Source organism: Pseudorasbora parva, chromosome 13 (assembly GCF_024679245.1).
Source record: "Pseudorasbora parva isolate DD20220531a chromosome 13, ASM2467924v1, whole genome shotgun sequence".
In the NCBI taxonomy this organism is placed as follows: Eukaryota; Metazoa; Chordata; class Actinopteri; order Cypriniformes; family Gobionidae; genus Pseudorasbora; species Pseudorasbora parva.
Window position 1 is genome coordinate 27,856,514 of NC_090184.1, and position 26,626 is coordinate 27,883,139.

At 36.6% G+C, this 26,626-nt stretch overlaps 1 protein-coding gene across 3 annotated transcripts in view; it reads right to left on the reverse strand.

The window, feature by feature from the left end:
* The window catches only part of celsr3 (cadherin, EGF LAG seven-pass G-type receptor 3), a 56,243-nt gene that overhangs the window by 3,416 nt on the left and 26,201 nt on the right, over positions 1–26,626 (reverse strand). Inside the window, exons 4-34 of one of the 3 annotated variants that reach the window (XM_067413683.1) lie at positions 23,155–23,377; positions 21,523–21,638; positions 21,257–21,345; positions 20,944–21,101; positions 20,680–20,843; positions 19,930–20,055; positions 19,596–19,765; positions 18,126–18,311; positions 17,743–17,853; positions 16,748–16,916; positions 14,979–15,120; positions 14,037–14,157; positions 13,054–13,237; positions 12,873–12,974; positions 12,699–12,793; positions 11,716–11,925; positions 11,406–11,589; positions 10,135–10,284; positions 9,881–10,061; positions 9,617–9,784; positions 8,137–8,263; positions 7,725–7,931; positions 5,261–5,435; positions 3,454–3,566; positions 3,183–3,262; positions 2,587–2,713; positions 2,333–2,452; positions 2,102–2,199; positions 1,246–1,367; positions 913–1,086; positions 608–796 (exon numbers count right to left, since the gene is read on the reverse strand). In XM_067413683.1, the coding sequence (XP_067269784.1) occupies positions 608–796; positions 913–1,086; positions 1,246–1,367; positions 2,102–2,199; positions 2,333–2,452; positions 2,587–2,713; positions 3,183–3,262; positions 3,454–3,566; positions 5,261–5,435; positions 7,725–7,931; positions 8,137–8,263; positions 9,617–9,784; positions 9,881–10,061; positions 10,135–10,284; positions 11,406–11,589; positions 11,716–11,925; positions 12,699–12,793; positions 12,873–12,974; positions 13,054–13,237; positions 14,037–14,157; positions 14,979–15,120; positions 16,748–16,916; positions 17,743–17,853; positions 18,126–18,311; positions 19,596–19,765; positions 19,930–20,055; positions 20,680–20,843; positions 20,944–21,101; positions 21,257–21,345; positions 21,523–21,638; positions 23,155–23,377 (4,581 nt within the window). The remainder of the gene's footprint in view (positions 1–607; positions 797–912; positions 1,087–1,245; positions 1,368–2,101; positions 2,200–2,332; positions 2,453–2,586; positions 2,714–3,182; positions 3,263–3,453; positions 3,567–5,260; positions 5,436–7,724; positions 7,932–8,136; positions 8,264–9,616; positions 9,785–9,880; positions 10,062–10,134; positions 10,285–11,405; positions 11,590–11,715; positions 11,926–12,698; positions 12,794–12,872; positions 12,975–13,053; positions 13,238–14,036; positions 14,158–14,978; positions 15,121–16,747; positions 16,917–17,742; positions 17,854–18,125; positions 18,312–19,595; positions 19,766–19,929; positions 20,056–20,679; positions 20,844–20,943; positions 21,102–21,256; positions 21,346–21,522; positions 21,639–23,154; positions 23,378–26,626) is intronic. The other 2 variants (XM_067413684.1, XM_067413685.1) reach the window with 2 other exon arrangements.

A 26,626-nucleotide genomic window follows, 5' to 3' on the forward strand; every position in this document is an offset into this window, starting at 1 on the left:
CACAACATTATAATGTGCAGTATGAAAAATGGATATTGATTCTGAGATTTGCTAAAGTGTACATTTTAAAGTGTTACCTTTTAAGATTAAATTTAAGTAAGTGTTAGATGACAGAAAGGTAATCTAAAGGTAAAAATAGGGGAAATAAGCTGATAAATAAATAAAAATCCATAAATATCTTATACTTATTATGAATTCATTTTCATTTTTATATGTTCTGTTTTACCATTTTTATAATGTCTATACATTTTTATTCATTTTATTTTATTATTAGTTATTTAAGAACATCAAGTTAACTAAAATAACTCTGGTATTGGCCAATAGCCAGTAAAGTAGTGTTATTTAATCATTCATTTTTTTTAAAGATTAACATTAAGATTAGATGAGGGGAGATGGTAATCTGAATGTAAAAATAGGTTAAAAATAGTTAAATATGGTTAACGACACATGAAATCAATTCAATTCACATTCATTTGTATAGCACTTTTCACAATTAATTTCACCTCAAAGCAGCTTCACAGAAAATGCATGCGTCTGCATCACAATTTTAGAGTGATTTGTTATCAGAGGAAACTGTGTCCAAGTTATATATAGATTTGTGCCTCACCCTTGCGGTGTCTGTGTGTGAGCCCGTTCTCATCTCCACTGGTCAGCGCTGCATCTGGCTGGTTGTTATTAGCTGCGTCCTTGCTGTAGTCTCCCCCTAGGCGGCGCTCTGAGCCCCATTTCTGTAGAGAGTGCGCCTCACAGCCTTCCAGCGCTGGCCAATAGGAGAGCAGGTCATTGCCATCCAGATCTGACACATAAACAGTTCCATACACTAACAGTTGGGAATCATGAAACTATTTTTTACACTCCTTTGGCCTCACTATCAATATTACTATAGGCATCTGCAGCAATGATATATCGTACCTTTTCCACCATTGTGGGAGGCTTCTGTGAGTAAACGTTCACCATGACCAGTACGTTTGAAGCGTCGCTGGATGCGTCCACGCAGGCGCACATTGTCCTCGCTCTCCGATGATGGGATGGACAAACTCCTCTCCTCCTCCAGTGAGAGATCAGAATCAGAGTCTGAGTCCTCACCTGACAGGCAGACACAGTAACAGGAACGAAAGAAGAAGAGAAACTAAATGTCACTAATTCTGACAGAGAAGGCCACTCGCGAACACTATCATTTTACAAAACAAGAACGAATAGCGAGCAGTTAAGGACTGAGTGAGTGTTGTGTGTGTGAATACGTACATGCATGCAGGTTATTGTGTATTAGTGTACCTCCGTTGCGATGGAACATTGCCACGTCCAGGTCAGTGGCCCCTGTGTGAGCAAGAGTGTGTTCGAGAGTCTGCCGTGCCAAGAGATTCTCCCTGAGGAAAACAAAGAATACCTCCACTTTTAATGCTTTTTAATGCATCAGCATTACGTTACATAGCAATACAAATACACTTTACATTGGTTTTCACAGTTCATAATATAGTTTACAATGATATACACTGTCAAATAATATAACAAAAATACATGAATTACAATTTAGACTTTACAAAAAAAAATTATAATCTATTTTGATATATGTATTACTGTGATGACTCCAGTCTTCAGTGTCACATGATCCTTCATAAATCTTTTTAATATGCTGTTTTGCTGCTCAGGAAATATTTTGTATTATTTAAAATGTTAAATGAAGTTCTACTTGATATTTCTGAGGAAATGTAATGAATAGAAAGCTTGAAATAAAGCATTTATTTTGAAGCAGATTTTTAGTCAGTTAGTGCTGAATAAAAAAAAATATATTTTAAAGAAAAAAACAGACCACAGACTTAAATGATAGTGTATATTATCAGCATAAGAAAACAGTTCAGAGTTACAAAACGTTAAATGAATTAAAATTACATGAATTAGAAATGAATTGAATTAATTATCATATATATTACATTAACTTTTGATAGTTTACATGGTTAAGCTAATGTTAACAAATTGAACCTTATTGTAAACTGTTATCATGTTATTTCTTTTATATCATAATCCTCCCTTGTATTAAAATGTGTTTATTTTGAGGTATAATATTAAAAATAGTAAAACTTGAATTGATGTGTTGACAGACCTTGCACTGCTGACTGATGAGATAGTTGAAGTTCCAAGCGTGATGCGGTGTAATCCGCTCTGCTCCAGCAGGGAGGCGCTGTTGTATGGGTTTTGGCCCTGCACACACAGAGCAGGTTACAAATCCACTTGCTTATTTTCACTCCATGGGTTCAAATATGGGTTTGTGTGTGTGTAACTGTGCATGGAGTGGGGGGGTCATATGTTAATATGTGTGTTTATTTTCACTAACTGTAATCTGTGGAGGTCTGGGAGGTTCTTCACTTGGGCTTTTCTTGCCCAGGCAGGCCAGTTTCCAGGCCTCCTGCACCTCTGAGTTCAGGAGAGTAAAAACCAACAGTACAGCCAAACCCTGAGACAAGCGAGTAGGAGATTAACATTACATACATTACATTGGATACAGTTATTAAAGTTCACAGCTAAAAACGAACAAACTCAAGCACCCACACCAAAGAAAAAGATGTGTAAAAGCCAGTACACACTTACCTGTATGCAACAGAGGACAATGAACAGGTAGTGGAACGCCAACACACTGTTATTAACGGCCATTAGACCAAACAACCAAACACAAGAACTCAACAATAACAGGAGGAAGGCACTGCGGATAGTAGAACTGAGAAAAGAGAGAGATAAAATAAATAAAAAAATAAAAGCAATTAATATATAAGTAAACAGATGAAAAAGCATTAATTATGTGCTGAAAACACTCATAAATTGCAGGGAAGAAACTACCATTATAACAATTAAAACATTACAAATGGCAGAAAATAAACAATAATAATAATAATAATAATAATAGTAAATTATTATTATTAATAAAATATTATAATAACATTATATCATATACAAATAAATAATATTAAATATATTCATATAATATAAAGCATTATAATAACAATTATTTTTAGATATTTGTTTTACTTGACTGGGGTGTAAAGAAAACTGCTCACTTTCCTTCCTCTTAATTAAATCAGTTGGGTGCATTAAGTCAGCTAATTCATATTCATGAAGAAAAGTTTTTTAAAGTCCCCAGTCCCACTTTCCGTATGAAATGTTCCTGAACACATGCATGCTGTACTTACATCACAGGCAGCTTTTTTATCTCCTTCTGAGTGGGGTTGCACGTCATGCGCAGGACCATTAAAAACATCCCACCATTCATCTGTAAGAAAGAGAGAGAGAGAGAGAGAGAGAGAGAGAGAGAGAGAGAGAGAGAGAGAGAGAGAGAGAGAGAGAGAGAGAGAGAATGTTTTACCACACACATACAAAACACAGAGCGAGAAATAGAAAGACGCATAAAGATCTTTTATATGAGACAAACAACACACATAAACACAATGAAAATCGTAATACCAGTATGACGACGCTAACCGGTCCCGCAAAGCTCCACATGAGCTTATCGTACATGGAGATCCAGCAGAAATCTGGGTTGCCGTACCCTTCTGGATCCAAACCAACTGCCAGCCCTGCAACACACATACACAGAGCATATATATACAGGTCCTTCTCAAAAAATGTGCATATTGTGATAACGTTCATTATTTTCCATAATGTAATGATAAAAATTAAACTTTAATATATTTTTGATTCCTTGCACACCAACTGAAATATTTCAGGTCTTTTATTGTTTTAATACTGATGATTTTGGCATACAGCTCATGAAAACCCAAAATCAAAAAATTAGCATATCATGAAAAGGTTCTCTAAACGAGCTATTAACCTAAACATCTGAATCAACTAATTAACTCTAAACACCTGCAAAAGATTCCTGAGGCTTTTAAAAACTCCCAGCCTGGTTCATTACTCAAAACCGCAATCATGGGTAAGACTGCCGACCTGACTGCTGTCCAGAAGGCCATCATTGACACCCTCAAGCGAGAGGGTAAGACAGAAAGAAATTTCTGAACGAATAGGCTGTTCCCAGAGTGCTGTATCAAGGCACCTCAGTGGGAAGTCTGTGGGAAGGAAAAAGTGCGGCAAAAAACGCTGCACAATGAGAAGAGGTGACCGGACCCTCAGAAAGGTTGTGGAGAAGGACCGATTACAGACCTTGGGGGACCTGCGGAAGCAGTGGACTGAGTCTGGAGTAGAAACATCCAGAGCCACCGTGCACAGGCGTGTGCAGGAAATGGGCTACAGGTGCCGAATTCCCCAGGTCAAGCCACTTTTGGGCTACAGAGAAGCAGCACTGGACTGTTGCTCAGTGGTTCAAAGGATTTTTTCGGATGAAAGCAAATTTTACGTCATTCGGAAATCAAGGTGCCAGAGTCTGGAGGAAGACTGGGGAGAAGGAAATGCCAAAATGCCTGAAGTCCAGTGTCAAGTACCCACAGTCAGTGATGGTCTGGGGTGCCATGTCAGCTGCTGGTGTTGGTCCACTGTGTTTTATCAAGGGCAGGGTCAATGCAGCTAGCTATCAGGAGATTTTGGAGCACTTCATGCTTCCATCTGCTGAAAAGCTTTATGGAGATGAAGATTTTGTTTTTCAGCACGACCTGGCACCTGCTCACAGTGCCAAAACCACTGGTAAATGGTTTACTGACCATGGTATTACTGTGCTCAATTGGCCTGCCAACTCTCCTGACCTGAACCCAATAGAGAATCTGTGGGATATTGTGAAGAGAAAGTTGAGAGACGCAAGACCCAACACTCTGGATGAGCTTAAGGCCGCTATCGAAGCATCCTGGGCCTCCATAACACCTCAGCAGTGCCACAGGCTGATTGCCTCCATGCCACGCCGCATTGAAGCAGTCATTTCTGCAAAAGGATTCCCGACCAAGTATTGACTGCATAACTGAACATAATTATTTGAAGGTTGACTTTTTTTTGTATTAAAAACACTTTTCTTTTATTGGTCAGATGAAATATGCTAATTTTTTGAGATAGGAATTTTGGGTTTTCATGAGCTGTATGCCAAAATCATCAGTATTAAAACAATAAAAGACCTGAAATATTTCAGTTGGTGTGTAATGAATCTAAAATATATGAAAGTTTAATTTTTATCATTACATTATGGAAAATAATGAACTTTATCACAATATGCTAATTTTTTTAGAAGGACCTGTATATATATGAAAGCATACAGTGTGTGTGTGTGTGTGTGTGTGTGTGTGTGTGTGTGTGTGTGTGTGTGTGTGTGTGTGTGTGTGTGTGTACATACCTGTAATGATAGCAGGGACTCCCCACCCAATAGCATAGTAGAATCTCATGGCTCCATAGTTGATGTTTCTCACTTCAGTCTGCATGCGGTAAATATGCAGCGCTTCCACAAACAGCCACGCAAATGCCGACATGAAGAAGTAATGGAGCAGAATTGCAACCACTGTGCACAGGAACTGCACCAACCAGAGACAATAAATCAATTAGAAAAAAGAACATAAACCAGCACATCTGCATATTGGATTGGATATATAAATTCACCTAAAGGGTTATTACGAACACCTGTTCAATTTATAAAGCAATTATCTAATCAACCAATCACATGGCAGTTGCTTCAATGCATTTAATGGTGTGGTCCTGGTCAAGACTCCAAGATCTCCCGAACTCCAAATTGAATGTCAGAATGGGAAAGAAAGGTGATTTAAGCCATTTTGAGCATGGCATGGTTGTTGGTGCCAGACGGGCTGGTATGAGTATTTCACAATCTGCTCAGTTACTTGGATTTTAACGCACAACCATTTCTAGGGTTTACAAAGAATGGTGTGAAAAAGGAAAACATCCAGTATGTGGCAGTCCTGTGGGGGAAAATGCCTTGTTGATGCTAGAGGTCAGAGTGGAATGGGCTGACTGATTCAAGCTAATAGAAGAGCATCCGAGGTATGCAGCAAAGCATTTGTGAAGCCACAACACACAAAACCTTAAGTATTACATGAGGAGCTATTTTGAAATACTTCATGATGTATTTACAATTACAGCAGTCGAGATTAAAGCGTTGATACAGCATTACATTTTTGCAAATAATCTTTGCAGCGTTGAACATTGTTGTTGTCTGTTGAGTGCATAAATGAAATGATCTTGCACTGCAACGTAATTTCTGCGCTCTCATGAATGACACAGAGTTAACATACTGATAATTCAATTCATAGCCATAGCACTGAGAGAATGATAATTGAGCGGCCTAGTGCAGCGGTTTTCAAACCTGTCCACATTTTGTATGTCTGCCTTATCTAACATACCTAATGAGGGTGTGTCAGATAATGGAGGCATACAAAATATGCAGCGTTTCACCAGGACCGGTTTGAGAACTAGTGGTTGGCACACGTGTTCTCACTTATTGAGCTGAGGTGCTCAGTCAGGTGTTGTGAGTTCACGTTCAGCTCAAAGCAGTTCCTGATCCCATTCATGTCCTTTACTGAATACTCTATGCTCTAAATGTCCAAAAAAAAAAAGAGAATATAAGGTCTAAAATCAATACACACAAGCAAAGTCAATGTCTGAGAGAGAAGATGAATTATGAATGAACACAGACACACACCCACATCCCAGCCCAGCAGTTGAAATTAATGAACTCAGCAGTAACAGGCTTTTAGTGTGAGTGGTTTGCACTCTAGAGAATAATTTCCGTTAAAAATGGTGTTAACCTGCTTTAGAAAGAGAAAGAATGTGTGAGTGTCTTTCTGAGGAGAAGAGAGACACGGAGAGAGCGTCTGTGACAGAAAAAGTATTTAATAACATCTGTTTCCGAACTCACTGTGTGGTGTAAGTGGTTTTTGGACCATATTACACTAATGGCTGTTATGTCGGTTTCTGAATGACAAATCATATTCAAGCTGCCTTGTGTTTTATCCTGACAATCAGCTCGCTTTCTATTGAACTATTCATAATCTTTAATACCTGCTGTTACACTTGGCTTTATAAAAGCTGTAAAATGTAAGGTGGGCACCAAATGCCTAAGACCACATTGTTTTAGGATCTTGGTATTTAAAAATATATATTTTTAAAAGTCATATGATTAAATATTTATACTAGGGATGCCACAATTCTCAATATAATATTGAAACGTTCTGTACAGCATTCATGGTTCAATACACGCTTGTGAAGTGTCAACCCCCCCCCCCCCCCCCACCCCCCCCCCCCCCCCACCCCCCGTTTTGCAATTAATTAATTATTTTTCTACAAATTCTATAATTTTCCTCCATCCCAATATACTGAACAACGCGACACACAATCACATCACGCGTTAGTGGTAGAGTTATACTCACGGAACGCTATAGTTATTCACAATCATGAAAGTTTATACATTGCATGCGTTTTAAAGCCTTGCCGGTTTAACATTTCATTTGTGTACTTATGCACGGTTTTCACTTGCGCTTTTCTGAGCGTGCGCACATAGATAGATAGATAGATAGATAGATAGATAGATAGATAGATAGATAGATAGATAGATAGATAGATAGATAGATAGATAGATAGATAGATAGATAGATAGATAGATAGATAGATAGATAGATAGATAGATAGATAGATAGATAGATAGATAGATAGATAGATCTACAATTAACAATGTATGTTCAGCACAAAGTAAACTACAGACTGTTTTTGTGTTCGAGCCCACTCAAACTTTCTTTGTCTCACTAACCCACATTTAGATTCAGACACACACTCAGACATCTCTCTTCTCTGACCTGTTGTTCTGTCTGGTTGATGCCCAGCAGGTATGTGAGGTGGGAAAGTAGAGTAGCCGCAGCCATGTTGGAATGAATGCTGCGTGTGTTTGATTTCAGTCCCCTCAGGCACGATAAAACCAACACTGTTAGCAACAACGCCGCCATGGAAACTGAGAGCGAGGAGTATGTTACTATGGCGAGGGTCTCCAGGTCACCCTCTAACTGCTGCTTAGAAAAAAAGAGAGAGAGAGAGAAGGAAAAATGTATTAGCAGTGATGATTGTGCTGAAGGAGATGTCGCTATGGAACATCCTGCTGCTATATAGTACTGTGTTCTTGAAAACATGGAAAATGTGTCTTTTTGTGAAGAATAGCGGTTTAGTAGTTATGTGGCCTTGATTTTTTCCTGTGTGTTTATGTGCGTACTGTACCTCTCTCTGTGAGCTGTCCATAAGGACTCCAAATGTTCCAAGTTTGTGGCACTGACAGCGAACATGTGACATGTTCCTATAGACCACACTACAGTCCCTCACAGTCCAGCAGCCTCCTGCTGATACACTGAAAACACACATTCAGGGTATTTATTGTCTATTCCTTACAATAACAATATACACGGCAGTTCAAAATGTGGGTCGGTAAGGTTTAAAAAAAATATTTTGTTGTCTGTTATACTCACCAAGTATGCATTTATTCAAGTTGGTAATATTGTGAAATATTTACAATTAGACAAAAATGTCATTAGACATGGCAAAGCTGCATGCTTTCTAATATGATGATTCTAATATGATGATTTGGTGCTCAAAAACATGTCTTATTATTATCAATGGGTAAAATGGTTTTTGCTGCTTAATATATTTGTGGAAATCGTGATACACTACCATTAAAAGTTTGGGATAAGATAGAAAAAAGTATAAATTAATATTTGTATTAGGCAAGGACCCTTTAAAGCAGTGGTCTCAAACTCAGTTCCTGGAGGGCCACTCTTCTGCATAGTTTTGCTCCAACCCTAATCAAACACACCTGATCCAGCTAATCAAGGTCTTGGGGATTACTAGAAACATACAAGCAGGAGTGAGTTAAAGCTGGTTGGAGCTAAACTGTGGAGAGCTGTAGCCTTCCAGGAATTGAGTTTGAGACCAATGCTTTAAAGGAGTTGTGTGCAAGAAATGTGTTTCGATGAATCATAAAATGGCCCTGATATGTCACTAGACATTAGGAAATCATGTTAATTTCAAATACTTATATCACTGACAACAGTAGTCAGGCCAGAACATTGTCATTTAAAAGTTGTTGTAGCAGTCCTCAACTGATGTTAATGTTGACATGTTGTGTTTTGGCCTGAAGCTCCACCCTCCACCTATCTACCAATCACGAAGTCAGTAGTGTTTCGGCATCCATGTTGCCAGATCTGCTCTAGTTACCACAGATGTTCCAGCTGGATCCTGCAGCCTATCTGGCAACCTCGAGTCAGGGGGGAGGGGGAGGGGATACACCACTCTACAGTCATTTGAAAGTGATTAAAGTACCAGTTTTGGCCACAATCTTACATACATTTCCTTTAAATTGAGCAAAAGTGACAGTAAAGATATTTATAATATTACAAAGATTTATATATTTTAAAAAAAAAAACGCTCTATTGATCATTTCTATTCATCAAAGAATCCTGAATAAAAATTCATCACAGTTTCTACAAAAAATATTAAGTAGTTTTAAAAAGTAGTAACTTTTTTTTAAAATCCAATTTGCATCAATTTGATCACCAGATTAGCATATTAATTTAAAAAAATCTTAATTATTCCAAACTTTTGTTTTTTAGGGTAATGTAAGAAGGATTTTGTCATGATTTGGTGCTTCAATAGTGGTTTTATTTGTTCTTTAGACATTAGATTGAGTAAATAAGGACACACTCACGGGCTGCTGTGATTCCACTGCACACACAGCGGTTTGCTGCGGTTGCTGGTCTCCAGAAGACGAAACTCCAGCAAGACTGGAGTGTCCAGAAAACCCTCCACGAACGTCTGGTTATTATACACAGACACACTCACCACAGGCGAGTTCAACACAGGGTGTCTGGGTAACCTGCAGAGATGTGCGTACATGGTTAGAAAGACGATCACACTCACATATAGGCACATTATCTGACTCTGAAGTGATCTTTGGTTTTCCATTTCTAACCTGACCCCACGACGGTCAGTGTGATATTTAGAAGGAAGTGCGGCCCCCAGGCTTCGATAGATGAGGAGGATGACAATGGAGACAGGCGCCTCTTGTAGTGACAAAGAACGTCGTGCTGTCGTCGCTTCAAGTGTCTGATTGGTCAACAGGTTCACAGGGCCAGCAGGAGATGGAGCTGAAACTAAACACACAGACTTCTTGCTCAATGCTTTTTAATCTATTAAATGGACTTTAAGAGCATGTGCGTGACTTACAGATGTTGCGCTGTGGCACTAATGCAGCAGGGGGCAGCACAACATGTGTGTGCGCATCCCAAAGCACTTGACCTCGGAATGGAGAACTGTGATATCGTGGAAACCGTCGCCGCACATGTGTGTGGTTGTCAACACGATCCAGAATCAGGACTGCAACACACAATCACACACACTGTGTGAACTATCTGCTCTCTGTAGTGCTGCAGTTGCAGTTTCTGCAGATCTTACCATAGGTGCGCACTGCAGGTGTTAGTCTCACATTGAACTTTCTCAGCAGTATCTCAAACGGCACAAGACCGAATATTTCCAATATTTACTTTTTTCTTACCATCAGTTGATAAAGCTTTCCTCAGTTGAAATGCTTTGCTTTTCACATACAAAATTCATATTTACTGGTTTGAAACAACATGCCACACACCATTTAAAGTATTATGTCCATCACTTTAAAATGACCAACACATCATTTAATGATTTGAAATAAATGTATTAAAAATATAATTTTACCAGGATACATTCAAAGTGAGGATTTATATTTAATAACTGATTTTATATATATATATATATATATATATATATATATATATATATATATATATATATATATATATATAGATAGATAGATAGATAGATAGATAGATAGATAGATAGATAGATAGATAGATAGATAGATAGAGGGAGAGAGAGAGAGAGAGAGAGAGAGAGAGAGAGAGAGAGAGAGTTTTATGCTGCTTTATCCTTGTTAAAATCTCTTTGACTTTCACAATGTTGTGAAACTTGCTACCATAATTTTATTTTATTAATTATGACTATTTTAGTATATATCATTATTATCACTAATAATAACATTATAGCATTATATATACCTTCACAAACAAACAAAAAAATTAACAAATAAACAGAAATACTTCAAATATTGTAAATGCAATTAAAAAAAAAAATCAGGAATATTTTTTTTTTTAATCTTAAAATGATATTCAGAGAGGTCAGTCAAGAATTTTAAACTGACTCAAAACCCATCAGAAATAAATCTAACATGATGATTTGGTGCTCAAGTAATACTTACGATTATTATCAGTTTTTTTCAGGATTCTTTGATGAATAGAAAGAATCAAAAAAGCAGCATTTATTTGAAGTAGAAATATTTTGTAACATTATAAATGTCTTTACTATGTCTTTAGATCAATTTAATGTGTTTTTGCTGAATTAAAGTATTACTTTATTTTTTTAAACTTGAATGTTTGTGTATGTGTTTGTTGTGTATTGATGCTGACCGATGTTTGGGGCGACGAGTGCAACAGGATTGAGGTAGGTCTGTTTCATGTTCTGGGCTAGTATGCGGGTGTACTGCTCCAACAGATCGGCCAATCCCGCCGCTCCGTTCTGACCTGAACTTTGACCCCTCCACAACGCAGCACTGCCCGGACCCAACAAAACACTACAGCCTCGTAACACATTCTGCAGACAGAGACACAGTGTGAGAGACGGAACAGAACGAGACATTAATCAACTAGTCTTTTTATCTCAATAAAATTTGAATCTCAAATTTCCATCTATTCATCGGTTCCCTAAGGTAATGCACACCTCATTGAAATGTGCATCCTGAGTGGCTGTCAAACCGAAGCCCGACTGGAGGCTCTCAAAGGTCAAGAGTCGAGACAGCAGTCGCTCGGCTATCTGAAGGTCATTGCCATAGAGACGGGTCGTTGCCTCAGTGACATCTCGAAGCTGATGGGCCAGTTTTTTCTCAATGATGGTACTGAGTTCTGTCTCATTTCTTTCTACGGCCTCCAGCTACACACACACACACACACACACACACAAACACACACACATTGAAAAGATGGTTATATAATGTAGACAAGGAGCTTCAGTACTGTATGCATCACTCTGAGAACATGATGATGGACCTTATCTCTGTTTCACACAACTTGTGTCTGAAACAACGCTTTTGGTTTAATTTTGTGTAGATTAATGATTTGTGGATTTTATATAAATATGATCATTACATGTATTTGTAATTATTCTCAAAGGCCAAATCCTACTAAACATTTTACAAATTGCAGGCTCTATTAAAATATATATTAGGGATGCATAATATATCGGTACCATAACGTTAGACATTTATTAAATCTATTGGTTGATATTAAAAATTGCGCATGCTCATTTTTTAATTTAAATTAGGTTTTTTTTAATCACGTCACACTCAATTAAAATAAAACTTTAAAAAATAATAATAATTTATTAAGACGTTAAGAGCATCTTTTATCTTTAATCTTTAGAAAATAAAATCAAAATGATCATTTTTTTAATACAGCACATTATAATTTTATGCTGCCTAAATTAATTTGAAAATATACAATTTTAACATCAGATATTTATTGGTTATGAGCCCTAACATGAAAATAATTAATGGAAATTATATATCATTGTAATATCCATGCATCTCTACAAAATGGTCAATATTGTAACTCTGAAAAAAATACATATTTTCTGCACCAACAAAAAAACTGGTGTGAAACAGCCCATACTAAATGGATTTTAAATGTGAAAGCATAGCTACTCACAGCTGTGTTTAGCTCGACAAAAGGAGGAGAGGTGCAGTTGTACAGATCAGGGTCCAGCCATCCTCTCTCTCCATCACAGTGCCGAATTGCAGTTCCTTCAAAAAATGAACTGATGGTTTAGATGGACTTAAAAAAAGAGACATAAAAGACGCAGATATGAATCTGCACACTCACCTACTGATCCTTTGGGACAAGGGACAGCAGCAGGCAGGTTGAACTTTGTTCTGGGCCACCAGATTGCTGATGTTATGGTCTTCGGACAACCATCATAGATAACTGAAAAAAGCGGGAGAGGAAATGATTAACAAATATTTGTAACATGGAGGGATTACTGATTGGATGGAAGTGTATGTACCTTCACAGCCTGTCTGTGTGACCTCAGCAAATGGATTGTCACACATGTTGCACTGTCGGCCAATCACGCCAGGTCGGCACTGGCACTGGCCGCTCTCAGGGTCACATGACCTAGAAAAGGAGCCCACTGGGTAGCAGTCACATGGCAGGCAGGCGTCACTGTTCCGCCGTCGGTAATGAAACTCCTGATGCACACATAAACATCCATATGAACACATGCATTTACACTATACATTTTTTTTAATAACAAAGCATAGTAATTATAATATAATAAAAATATTGACATGCATGCATTTTATAGAATAAGCTACAGCTCGGAATATAAATAATTTTAACTGTATATTTCAAAAGCCTTTTAAGATTTAATGTGTTCATGTTTTCCTTCGGGGTTGGAGTGTAATATACGGATAATGAAAAGCCTGGTGTTGTACAGCGTAAGGGTGAGTAATGCTTTATTACAGCACCCCAGAGTGAAGAACACACATCTCTAATCTCTTAATTACACTTAAACACACACAAACCAATTAACACTTCCCTGACCAGCTATACTTTATGTGGTAGTCTTTTACTCCTAAAAATATTACCAAGTCAAACGTACTTTACATATATAAAATACATGTTTGGTTTTGACTATAACTAGTTGTCCCGTTTAAAGAACAAAACTGGAAAGTGTTATCTGTACATACTGGCAAAATGAGTGTTTGTGAATACTCTATGGAGGAAAAATGCAGAAGAAAGTGTTCTCTGAGGAGCATAACACTCAGCATGTTTATGAAGCTGCTGGTCGCTGGAAAAGCTTTTACGTCGGTGACAGCTGATCCTCAGAAAGGATGTGTATAGAGTATATACACACTCAATAAGAACACAACCATACTTTGCAACTCTAATGGGTTTAGGATAAATCCACAGGGTACAGACAAATCAGTAATTTTGTATATTATATAATATATAAATATATATATAAGAATATTAATTTGTGTATACCTTGCAGTGGCAGTGTCCAGTGGTCTTATTGCAGTCTGTGTCAAAGCCTTTGCTTGCTTCACAGTGGCAGGGTCCACATGTCGGGCTGCCCCACCAACCACGTGGACATTGCTGCTCGACCCTACAAACAGACGCACAGTTAGATTTGATCAAATACCTATGTATCTAGGGCAGATCTGACATACAGAGCGAGCCAGCATGACAGAGAGAGAGAGCGATGGAGCCAACAGATAAAAGAGAGCAGATGAGATTGCCGCTGTTGTGAAGGATTTAGCTGAGCGTGTGTGTGTTTGAGGTAGGGGTTGGTTTAGGGTCACATGAGTCACAGTCTGTCGGCAAACTTAAGTCTACTTTCATCCGTTCAAAGGCAGCAAACCTTAAGCACACACGCACACATGCGGCTAAGCAGAACAAATGCATCATTAACATGAGCACAAACCTACCCGGCATACAGATCCAGCCTTTTGGATAAGCATGAACATTGGATTAGTGTCACACAAAAAACCCCTCTCACACATACACACAAACTCAGGCGTAAATCTGAATGCATCATTAAAGTCTTTGTTCATCGCTCACTGGAAGTTGCTTGTCAATTTATTCGAGATTACAGATCAGAATAAGAGTAACTGGGCTACACGGCAGAAATCAGTTTTAAAATCATCCTTTATCTTTATTATCTTATAAAATCCTTATCTTTATTTATCTTTATTAACCTATTGGCATTTTTAAATGTATAATCCACACCACATTTTTTAGGATAAAAATAAAGGAAAAATAACTCATTTAGCTTAGATTTGTCTTGTTTTAAGTATGTTTAGATATTGTTGCTGGGAAACAGGACAAAATGTAATGATTTCAAGTACACATGTGACATGTTTGTACATTTAGTGTGTATTTGTGCTCATGTAATTGCACATGAATGTGGTGTGTGTGAATGTGTACCTGTGCTGGCAGTACTGTCCGTAGTGACTGTCCTCACAGTCACAGATATATCCATGAGAGGAGCTGGGCTTCCTGTGACACTTTGCTTGATTCTCACATGGGTTTAGCTGACATGCATCCATGCAGCTTTTACCATAGAATCCTGTAATTGAAAAAAATAACTGTTACAACACAAACCTCAAGTCAAGTGTAAACATAGATTTTTCTATGTTAAAGTACTTTCTCAGCTTAATATGCAGAGATGCTGTAAGTAAGCTATTCATATATTTATTTAACTGAAATATATGATCACTGTGACTTCTATCAGTTGGCTCAACCAATGACGAGTTTGGGGCATGACTATCTATAACTTTATGACTGAACACATCAATTCAACCTCGACAGTTGCTTCAAAGGGAAGTGTTTCGTGATCAACAACGTAATGCAAGATGAGGCAGAACCAAATATATTGGATGTGACATCAAACCCTCATCTTATGCTGTTACTCATTTCTCATGGCTTAAAGGCAGCAAAAAAATACCTGTTTAAAGAGTGAACAAGGAGAAAATAAAGCAAGACTAACATTATAAGTGAACAAATAAATGGAAAAAAAATGAAACCCATCCAAGATAATAAAGAAACGTAGATACGCCACAATTTAATCTACAACTAAATATACTTTAGGAAACATATCTTCACATCCATGTTTATTGAATGTAAGGCATAAAACAGAAAATAAATGGATAGAAAGTATTTCACTCGCGATACAAACACATAAAACAGCATAGCCTTGATCTCATCTTCACCAGAGTCATATAGAAAAGCCTCCATCGTCACGACAACTGATCAAAAGACACAATAACCCCCTTCCTCTCTCTTTCAGCAGAGAGATGTTTGAACTACTGTATTGAAGTGTGTGCAAACTCTATTAAGAGGAATGAAGAAAAGCTCACTAATCAGAAATGGAATGCAGTAATACAACCATATACTCTTCTGGTGAAGCGTTCCACTGTTTGAATGATATAGAAGTCACTACAAGATTACAATCAAGCCCTCAGAAAACGTGAATTTATTCAACACACATCTAGCATGTTGCAGTACAGAAACATATTTAAAAAATTAAATTATGTATGGGAATCTAACAAACAGGAAAAGAAGGAGAGAGAGATTTCTGTTTTAAATTTAGCTTATGCACTGTGTGTGTGTGTGTGTGTGTGTGTGTGTGTGTGTGTGTGTGTGTGTGTGTGTGTGTGTGTGTGTGTGTGTGTGTGTGTGTGTGTGTGTGTGTGTGTGTGTGTGTGTGCATGTGTGGGGGTTTACTCTACCAGGAGGGGGTCTGGAAAATTAATTCAGAGTTTATGAGGAGAGTCTTTGATTTCTTTTTCTGCACAGCACTATTAATAACACTTGGCTGATGCAACTCTAACGGCATGGTAATGAAGTGAACGAGTCTGTATCTTCATTTAGGCATGATGGGAGATACAAATTCATTCAGCAAAAGCAGATCTTGACTGTCAGCATAGAAACCACTGACCCTCTAAGTGCATTATTAATACATATATGCAGCCATCTAACACCACATTGAATATCTAGGAATATATCTGGAAATAAAGTTTTAGGATACTGAATGATTTAAAAAAAAAAAGTTAAATTATGTAAATTTGTGAACAAATTCTGATGCTGGTTAAATAAACTGTAATAAAAAATTGACTAGTGGTCTCCATTTTTTGGACATAAATGTATGTATAAGAAACATTTTCATTCTGTATTATCATAACTCATATTATTACCTGGTTCACAAACACAGGTGTGTCGATCCCATTCATCGGTGCATTGGCTGTGGACGGGACAAGGGGAGGAGTTACACGGGTTGCCAACATTACAGCCAGTCTCCACTTTGATGGTTCTGGAAGGCCGGGGCAATGCAGTGGAATCAGGACGCACCCCCAGTCGCACCCCCTGAGGACATATGCCAAAACATTAATCATAGAGACATAAATATGCCCCCAAATCAATGACACAATTTTGTTTAGAAACATACAATCTTCATATCAGGTACACTACAGTTTAAACTTTTTGTTTTAATATTTTTTTATAAAGAAAGTAATACTCCTATATAATGATTTTAAACAAAAACATTCAGCAGAATAACTGTTTTCAACACTGATACATTTCTTGAGCACCAAATCATCACATTAAAATGATTTCTGAAGGATCATGTGACACCAAAGACTAGAGTGATCGCTGCTGAAAATTCAGCTTTGCCATCACATGTATGAATAACATTTTAATATATATTAAAATAAAAAAGTGATTACAAATATTATATATTATATCATAATATTTAATAGGAATACTTTACAATATTAGATATTTTATTGTATTTTTGATCAAATAAATTCAGCCTTGTTGTGCATCACAAATAGTGTTACACACTTCACCTGACATTAGCTAAATAAATAATCAGTTAATAAAATTAACATCCTTAGTTTCCAATAAAATGACAATAACTATAATAATGACTATAAATGGAAAATGACTTGGTAAAATATTTGCTGACATCTGAAAGAGGGAACTTTTATATTATCTCTGTTCTCTAAGTTCTCATTAATTATTCAACTAATTGTCATCTTGTTAAAAAGTAATGACCCCATTAGGAATTCATAACTACCAATAATTCATACATTAAAGAAGGTTGCACAAGTGTGCTGTGAGCACAGATGAGGTTATATCAGGTTATTATAAAAACAGACTGCTAAAATGACTGAAAATTACAAAGACAAACCTGAATACAGCCACGGATTCCATTTTGCACCTCTCCTGACCCTAAAACTCCACCCACATGCAGGTGCTTCACCTTTACACCATTAATCTCATTCCCAACAATGACTGTTCCCTGCAATAGAGAGAGATTTGAAGAGAGGTGGAGAAAGAGACAGAAAAAAGTGAGATTAAATTAGTCCATTTAAATTACATTGCATGTATGTCAGTGCTTAATCACTGGACCAGTGACCTGTGTCTGATTTGTAGTTTAATCTACAAAGATTAGGATCTGATATTCCAGATTATGGATTACAACATGGGATTATAACAGTGAGTCAGCGACATAATAGGGGTTAGTGGACCACTTATATGTGGGTGTATGTGTTTGTGTGTGAGTGTGTGTACCTGATACAGTCCAAAGTCCAGTCGAACTGTAGCAACATATCGAGTCTCTCTGCCGCTTCTGACATCGCGGAGCTCGAGCTGTAGGTCATGCCAGCGTCCATCACACACCTGAACCTGATCCAGTCTCAACCTGACCGGCCGTGTCGAACCCCGTGCCACAGAAAACACCAACTGACCAGAAACCACCTGGAATCAGACACATAACCCAATTCCTCACATTTCGTTTGGATAGGATATGCAAGTTATATTTGATCAGCTAAGCATCTGGAGCCTTTGGAGTTTGACGCAAAACTGTCTACTTCAAAGTGCTATGGGATATCAAACTAATTTATTTTAATTAACACTGTGCTTCTAGTTAAAATGTTCGTTTCCTACAGATTATATTTTCCTTTCATCGGGCTCTTAATGAATTAAGATTTCCTTGAATATTTTAAGGTAAACAAGGCCAGGTTTTCCCTTATTGCCAGAGATCAGCAGAAAAGTACAGCTTTTACACAGCAGGGAAACCTTGGTTCATAATTCCTTTTTAATATTTCTTTTCTTCCATTGTTTTATTTAAATGAAAATGAAATGCTTATGGAAAAATAGTAGCTAAACACATTAAGAAACTACTCCTACAATTGTAATTAAAATAAAGTGGACTTCCTCCTTCCACCATTTAGATTATTTAATGTGACTCTACAACATTTTTGTTAAAATACCAGCTACAACCATTGGGTTATTACAGTAATTTTTTATATTAAAAGGTGCAGTGTGAAATTTTTATGAGGGTCTATTGACAGGAATGCAATATAATATACATAACTATGCTTTCAGTGGTGTATAAAGACCTTACATAATGAACCGTTATGTTTTTATAACCTTAGAATGAGCCATTTCTATATACATACACCGCAGGTCCCCTTACAGTGAAGTCACCATTTTACGCCGCCATGTTTCTACAGTAGCCCTAAACGAAAAAAGTTCTCTAAAGAGCGCTAGCTACTCTTTTCTGTCTCAGACTACCAGATCTTTGTCCTGTGTCAGCCACCATAGCTTCTGGTTCGAAAGAGAGGGGTGAGCGGTGGGCGGTTGCAATCCGCAACCTCACCACTAGATTGCCACTAAAATTTACACTGCACCTTTACATTTTATTAAATGGCAAATGCAATTAAAAAACCCCAAAATGAAATAGGTAAATGTAAATTTAAAAAATGAATTTAATACAACATTTTAAATATGTTTGGTGGCCAAACATTTAACTGTAAACCTAATTTGAAAAATGAATTTAATAACAAAATTTAAATATGTTTGGTGGTCAAACATGTTACTTGGCAGCCGCAAAAGAAAATCAGTGCAGGATTTTTTTTTTGTCTTTTTAAGTTAATTCTTATTAGTAATGAGATGCAGAAGAGAATCCATTTGAAAGGGCTAAAGCTATTCTAGTTGCTTTCTTTTCCTTTCTGCATGTATTTCTATAAGTGAGTATACCTGAAATATTAAGTTGGTGTACTGTCCAGCTTGAGCCTGCAGGAGAACTCCCTCTTTTGATCTGGTGCGGAACACCAGCCCCATGTACCAGGGTGTGGTGATGGTGACTTCATTCTTCAGGTCCCACCACAGCGCACTGCTTCCAAGGAAACGATGGGGATGGGACATCACTGTGGACGAATCATTCCAACAATTTCCATCAGAAATGTCATCATGACATTAACATTTAGTAATAGTTCCTGTTTGATACTGGCATCCTGATTTAAAATTCACCTAAAGATCATCAGAGAAATATTTTATGTATGTACGCTTTTTTTTTGCAATTATGTCGCACCTAAGCTGCAGTCCTTTCCACCAAATCCAACAGGGCAGTCACAGGAGAACGTCTCCCAGCTCACCCGACAAGTGCCGCCATTCTGGCACGGATTTGATTTACAGAAAGGCAGTTTGGCGCTGCAACCTAATAAAGACAGAGCATTACATCACAAATGCCGTAGCCAATCACAGAAAAAAGACAGTTACAGCACAATCACCATGACAGCAGACAATAACAGGACAAAAATTACCACAGACGCTAACAAAAGTATACACTACCGTACAAAGGTTTGGGGATTAAGTATAATTCAAGGCTGCATTTATTTGATCAAAAATACAGTAAAATAGTAATATTGTGAAATTTTATTTTCACATTTTATTCTATTTTAATATATTTTAAAATGTAATTTATTTTTGTGATGGCAAGGCTTAATTTTCAGCATCATTACTCTAGTCATCAGTGTCACATGATCCTTTAGAAATCATTCTAATATGCTGATTTGGTGCTCAAGAAACATTTATTATTATTATCAATGTTAATAACAGTTGTGCTGATGAATAGTTGTTTTCCGGATTCTTTAAATAGACAGTTCAAAAGAACATCATTTATTTGAAATAGAATTTTTGCTAAAATGAATTGCAGAATAAAAGCATCCATTACTTTTAAATTCAAATTCTTTCAATAACCCCAAGCTTTTGAACGGTAGTCTATGTTGATGTCCTTAGAGATACGGGACGTCACCATCATCACATTGTGTCGCACACACACCAGGTAAAGTGCCGTTATTAGCGATGAATCCTGCCATGTCCACTGGTCTGTTATCAATGTGCAGGTCTTTCATGCAGCCAATAAATTCTCTTGTACCAAATGGGAAATTCTCAGGCAGGTTAGGAACTCCACCCAAAAACAACGGGCCAGTCAGATCCAAAGACCTGTAGAATGAGAGAGAGATGCTAAGTGTTTTTTCCTGAGGAAAACCAACGTGTGTAAGTGAACAAATAAATGTGTATGTGCGAATGTGCGCACGCTCACTTTTTGCTGCTGGTCTGTCTCCCCTGTGCAGCACAGCTGTAGTTGCCGAGCTGAGTGCCAAATCTCAGAGAAACGGCCGTATCACAGTCATCTACACTCAAGACAGCGACCTTCTCATCGGACGGACCCTGAACCTCACCGCTCACACTTCGCTTTGGCTAGGAACATACAAATTTTTTTCCTTATAAGTACACAAACATAAAAAGAACACAACTACATTCAATAATATGAAAACTACCAAAACAATCCATAGTAAAAAGCCCATATTAACAGTAGAATAATTAAGTATTAAATGAAAACCTATTATTCTCACCTTGTTGTAGTAATGTATGTGAACGGTGTGCCAGTTGCCATCACTCACTCCACCAGGCAGGTATGGACTCACCTGAGTAGACGACTCACCTGTGGCAAAGGTCACACAGAGATCAGAAACAGATATTACAGCAACAGACTCACAAAATTTACACCACAACTTAAACAGATTCATATTATCCCTTTCATAGTAATCCCAAATTAGGACCATTCATGGATCCAGGATTTTTTTTTAAACTCCCAACACACACATTGATTCTTTTTTACCTGTGGAGTATTTAAGAACCATTTGTCCATCCAGTATCTCCAAAGCAAGGAAGTCGTGCTTCTCATTAAACCGGCCATTGTAGAAAAGCAAACCATTACTTTCCAATGTGGCAAACCTACAAAACACAATAATGCTCTTCAAAGGTCTGGCATGACTCAGGTCCATTTAGAGCGTAATAATGATGCCCACAAATACACTCAGCAGAAAGTGATCTCCAAATGAATTTGAACTCAAGTTCCGGTCAATACGGGAAGTTTTCATGGCAGGGGGATTAGAAGAAAATATCCATTAGAGGTTTAGAAGTCAAAAAGTGTGCACATTTGAAGCAAGTTTTCTTTCCCATTACTGTAGAGAAAGCTATTATTCATGTACGTTTTTATTACATTAAGCACTCTGAATTAGTGTTATTATAGTTAACTAAACCTGAAACTAAAACTTCTCATCTTCATTTAGTTTAACTTGATTTACAAAATCAAGTATCTAAAATAACTAAAACTGGAATAAAAAAATAATAATAAAAACATAATTTAAAAATATGAAAAATGACAAAAGCACACAACAAAACTTAAACTTTAAACAAAAAATATAAAAACATTCAAAATCTTAATAAATAACAAATAAATAACATTATTACTTTAAATTATTAATTATTGATAAATATATTAATTATTGTCAATAAATAAATGAATGAATGAATTAATTAGTGTTAAGGTAAAACTCTCTGACTGCATTTGCAATACATACAATTATAAATATATAAATATTTAGAAATAAATACATATTTGAATGTGCATTTTCTACTAAATTGTCAAATGAAAACCATAATAATAATTCTCTTTTTGGTACATAAATTTATAGCTGACTTGTCTCTGGATGTCCACTCTGGAAAGCAAAAAAAAAAAATCACTAATGCACTAGTTTGGTCCAGACAAAACGCTGTCAAAAGGCCTGAGCTGTGAGAGCGATGGACCCTGTTTACGCTCTCCTGAGCAAAGACTTTTAGATTTAAAAGAGTTTTTATAGGACATGGCCAGTTGGTAAATTGCACACTGTAGCACAATGGTTATCTTTCAGTGCAGAGAGGCAATACTTTAACCGAGAGAGAGAAGGATTTAATATTCTGGCGTGTCTAGGGAGATGAGAGAAGGTTGTGCCCTTTCTGTATGTGTTGATATTTGACCATGTTAATAAATAAAATAGCTCTGTTTTAGTCACCCAGGAGATTACAACAAACAACCATTATATTACCTCTGTGCCACAGCAACCAAACCCTGACCAATCACATCAAACACATGACCAGAAAATAACACTCACAAGGGGAAGTAGAAGAAAAAAGGGAAAAAACAGGATGAAAGAAGAGTGCTAAGGAGCTTTTCTCATGCACAGAGCATGAAAGAGAAAGGAGAGAAGATTACAGAAGGGAAAATAATATTTATGATATATATAAATATTGTATAATATTTCAGAGTGGAGTGTGTAATGTTTTACATTTTTACCATTTTAAACTAATCCTTAATTATATTAAGAGCAATATGTTTTTTTTTTCTGTCATAGTTTTGCACCTAACACATGACTAAAGATCATACTACATGCCCTTATGTCACATAACGTGCGTTTATGCATGTACTCACGAGAGAGAGATGGAGAGGTGGAATCTTTGACGGAGTCCCCTGAACATCATGAATGATTTTGGCGGGAAGGATCTTGTGGTGACAGAGCAGTAGGGCTTCTCATAACCTCCTGCAGGACACTCACATCTGAATCCTCCGCCAGAAAGCTCTCGACACGTACCACCGTTACGACAAACGCCTGCCACACACCGTCCACCACGCCGGTCAAACTCACAACGCTCGCCTGGGACAGACAGAGAAAACAAGAAATTTTAAATAATATACACATGCACACATTGATACTTATTCCATTAATATTGACTGATCTTTAGGTGCTGACAGGGCTGGACCGGGGCTAAATTCGGCCCTGGCAAACCCAGCACATCCGGCCCATGAGTCACCCATGAATGTTTTTGCTGGGGTTAGGGCCTTAAATTTGAGTAAATAAATAAAACTAGGACAGGGACAAATAATGATATCATCGAATTGTCTGCAAATGCACAAACTTAATATTGCACTTCTGTCACAAAGAAATGCCCATCACACGGATGATTTTGAACTAGGATGCAGTAAAGTAAATGTACTGCTTTTAAATGCTGTCATCATTTACTCACTCTCGTGTCCTTCCAAACCTGTCTGACTTCCGTGAAACACAAAAGAAGATATTTTGAAGAATTTTAGTGAATCAAGCCATTTTGGTTAGGCTATCATTTGAATATTTTTCAAACAAAACAAAAAAAACATACTCAAATTATTTTATTTTATTTTACACAGAAATAAATTCATTTAGGTTTGGAATGACATCAGGGTGAATTAACGATCACATTTTTGACCACAATCATATTTTTCAAGAGTTGATAGCTATCTTTCATGAGGTTCTCATTGAAATAATATTTAGTTAAATTTCATTAGTTTTATTAAAAAAGTTCATAAAACATTTTGAGAGAAAAAAAGCTCTGTCCTTAATTTATGGGCCTCAGGCTTTAAAGTTGTTTTATTGACTGTAGTTTAACTGTAGGCCAGTTTTATTTAACTGTAAAATCACGGTAGTCACAGGTAAAACCATGCTCCTCATTACCATGGCTATATGGTTTTTAAAATAGGCTAAATAAAACATATAAAATAAACCATTATATTTGTAATTAAAAAAATTGTAAACACTTAGAAAAAAAATACAAAAACAGCCACTATAAAAGTGATTTATATTCTGTAATATTAATTTACTTTTAAAGTAATTAAAGTAAAGTAAATTAAAATAAATAAAATAAAATAAAGTAATTTTATTTATTTTATTGTTTATTTTTACAGGGACAATGCACAATTAATAGTAATTGCACCAGAGTTAGCTAACAGCTAATTTACATCTGCTGTCCCTGGGAGGGTAAACAAATAAAATAACTTACAATAACATACACACACTGTAAAACCTAACAGTGAAATTCACTAAATGAAATAAGTTCATTTTACTTAATGTTACCAAAAAAGTTAATTCAACTTAACAAATATGTGTGATGTTAACTCAAAAATGTATTATTGTAAGCAAACCTCAATCTAAATAAGTTACTAAAACTTTTTAAGTCTAATGGTTTAAGTTACAGATATTTATTTAATCTAGTATTTTACATCTATGGCCAATTAAATAACTAAAAGCTGATAAAATAAATAAATAAACAATAGTATATACATTAATCTACCTCATATTAAGCCTACAGTCTTACATTAAGCTCTTTTAAAGTCATTACATTTAGTCATGTCAAAGTATCATCCCAGTGAGTTTCCGAGGTAACAAAAAACGCGCCATTTTCCCTCCTTCAGTCCAGTCACAGCAGGACGGCTCGCGCTACAGTCAAGAAAAACAAAAGGTAAGCGTTTCAAACTTATTTATTCATATTTCGCTCATGTTTGAACGTTTTCAGTGTTATTTTCGTACCTCTTTTATGTTTATCCGAAGATTAACCAGCTCAGTAATGTTGTGTGTAAAGTTAGCCAGCAAACAATCTAACATTAGGAGCAAATGCGCTATTGCACCAGTGTTATCAACGGTAATGTACACGTTTGGAGTTAATTATGCTGTTTTACACTGCAGTTTGTCAGCGGGGAATTAAAAAATATATGTTTGTGCTTTCTCACAGTCGGACAGATAAACGCTGGCTTTAGAGACAGCTGGCCATCTTTCCACGTCTCTCGTGCCACAGTGACTGTAACTATGTTAAAGCAAACTCACGCATTCCTTATATTACAACCGTTTTAAATGTATTGTTAATCGAATTCGAGTTTCCTCTATCATATGTGATGCTAGTTAATTTGACTAAAGCAGCTGAAGCTCCGGGGTGAACAAAGTGACTTGAGGAGCATTTTAGATCCTGTTTTGCTAACGTTAGATAAAATTTTAAACTGTTATTTGTTTCTCATGACGTTTTCTCATTTGAAACTCACACTAACACATTGTTGCCATGCTTTTAAATCTTTTCAGAGCAAAGACGAAGGTGCAATGGCAGCAACGTGGCTACAATTCTATGAGTAAGTAAGTTAGAATTAACATTGAACAAATCAATGGAATTTTGTAACGTTACTGTGCAAAATGCAAATGATAACGTTATGAACAGTTACATAATGTTCATACAAATATAAGTTTGTTCTTCAATTTAAATTTTTGAATGAATTGCTATTTTTGCAAACGTAATTATGACCATAAATGTCTTTTAGCACAACTTGTAAGTCTTCTGAAGCAATATGATTTTTTTAAAAGGCTTAAAGTCCAAAGTCCAGTCTGTCTATCATTCAAAGTCATGTTGTATTGCTTCAGGAGAATACTGGTCAAGTCTTGAAAGTTGTTGTTATAGTCGGCTTTCCTAATATAAACAGAAACATTTCGTGTGTTATATTTTCACTGGCAGTTATCCTGAAGTTGCCTTGGGTTTGTAAAGGTGTAAGGTAATTGGCAATGCTAGATTTGCAGTGGTTGAAAGAAGTCTTGTCATGAATCATAAAAAAAACTACGATCCTGGCAGGTCGGTTACTATTTAAAAGGAAGAGTCAGGAGATGTTTTCAAGACACAAGGTAGGACACATGTCAAAACTACATTACATTTATTTAGCAACATGTTAACCTTTCAGCTGCCACCAGCATAAATGCATGGTGTGGTTACAGTGACTGATAGTTGATCATTCAAGTTGTCTTAAATGTATAGTCCACTTGCCAATACAAATTCAGTCATGATTCATAAATTACCAACCCTCATATTGTTCCAAACACATAAGAATTTTATTAATCTGTCCATTGAAAATCTAGTCTTCAAAATGTTTAATTTAGGCTTTCATTAGCATATACATTGAGCACAGCAAAAGCTTATTTGACACATAATAAACCAATTTCAGCTCAAGCTTAAAGGAATCGTTCACCATGATTTACTCCCCCCCCTCAAGTCCTCCTTGGTGTAAATGACATTCTTCTTTCAGACGAATACAATCAGAGTTATATTAATACGTGTCC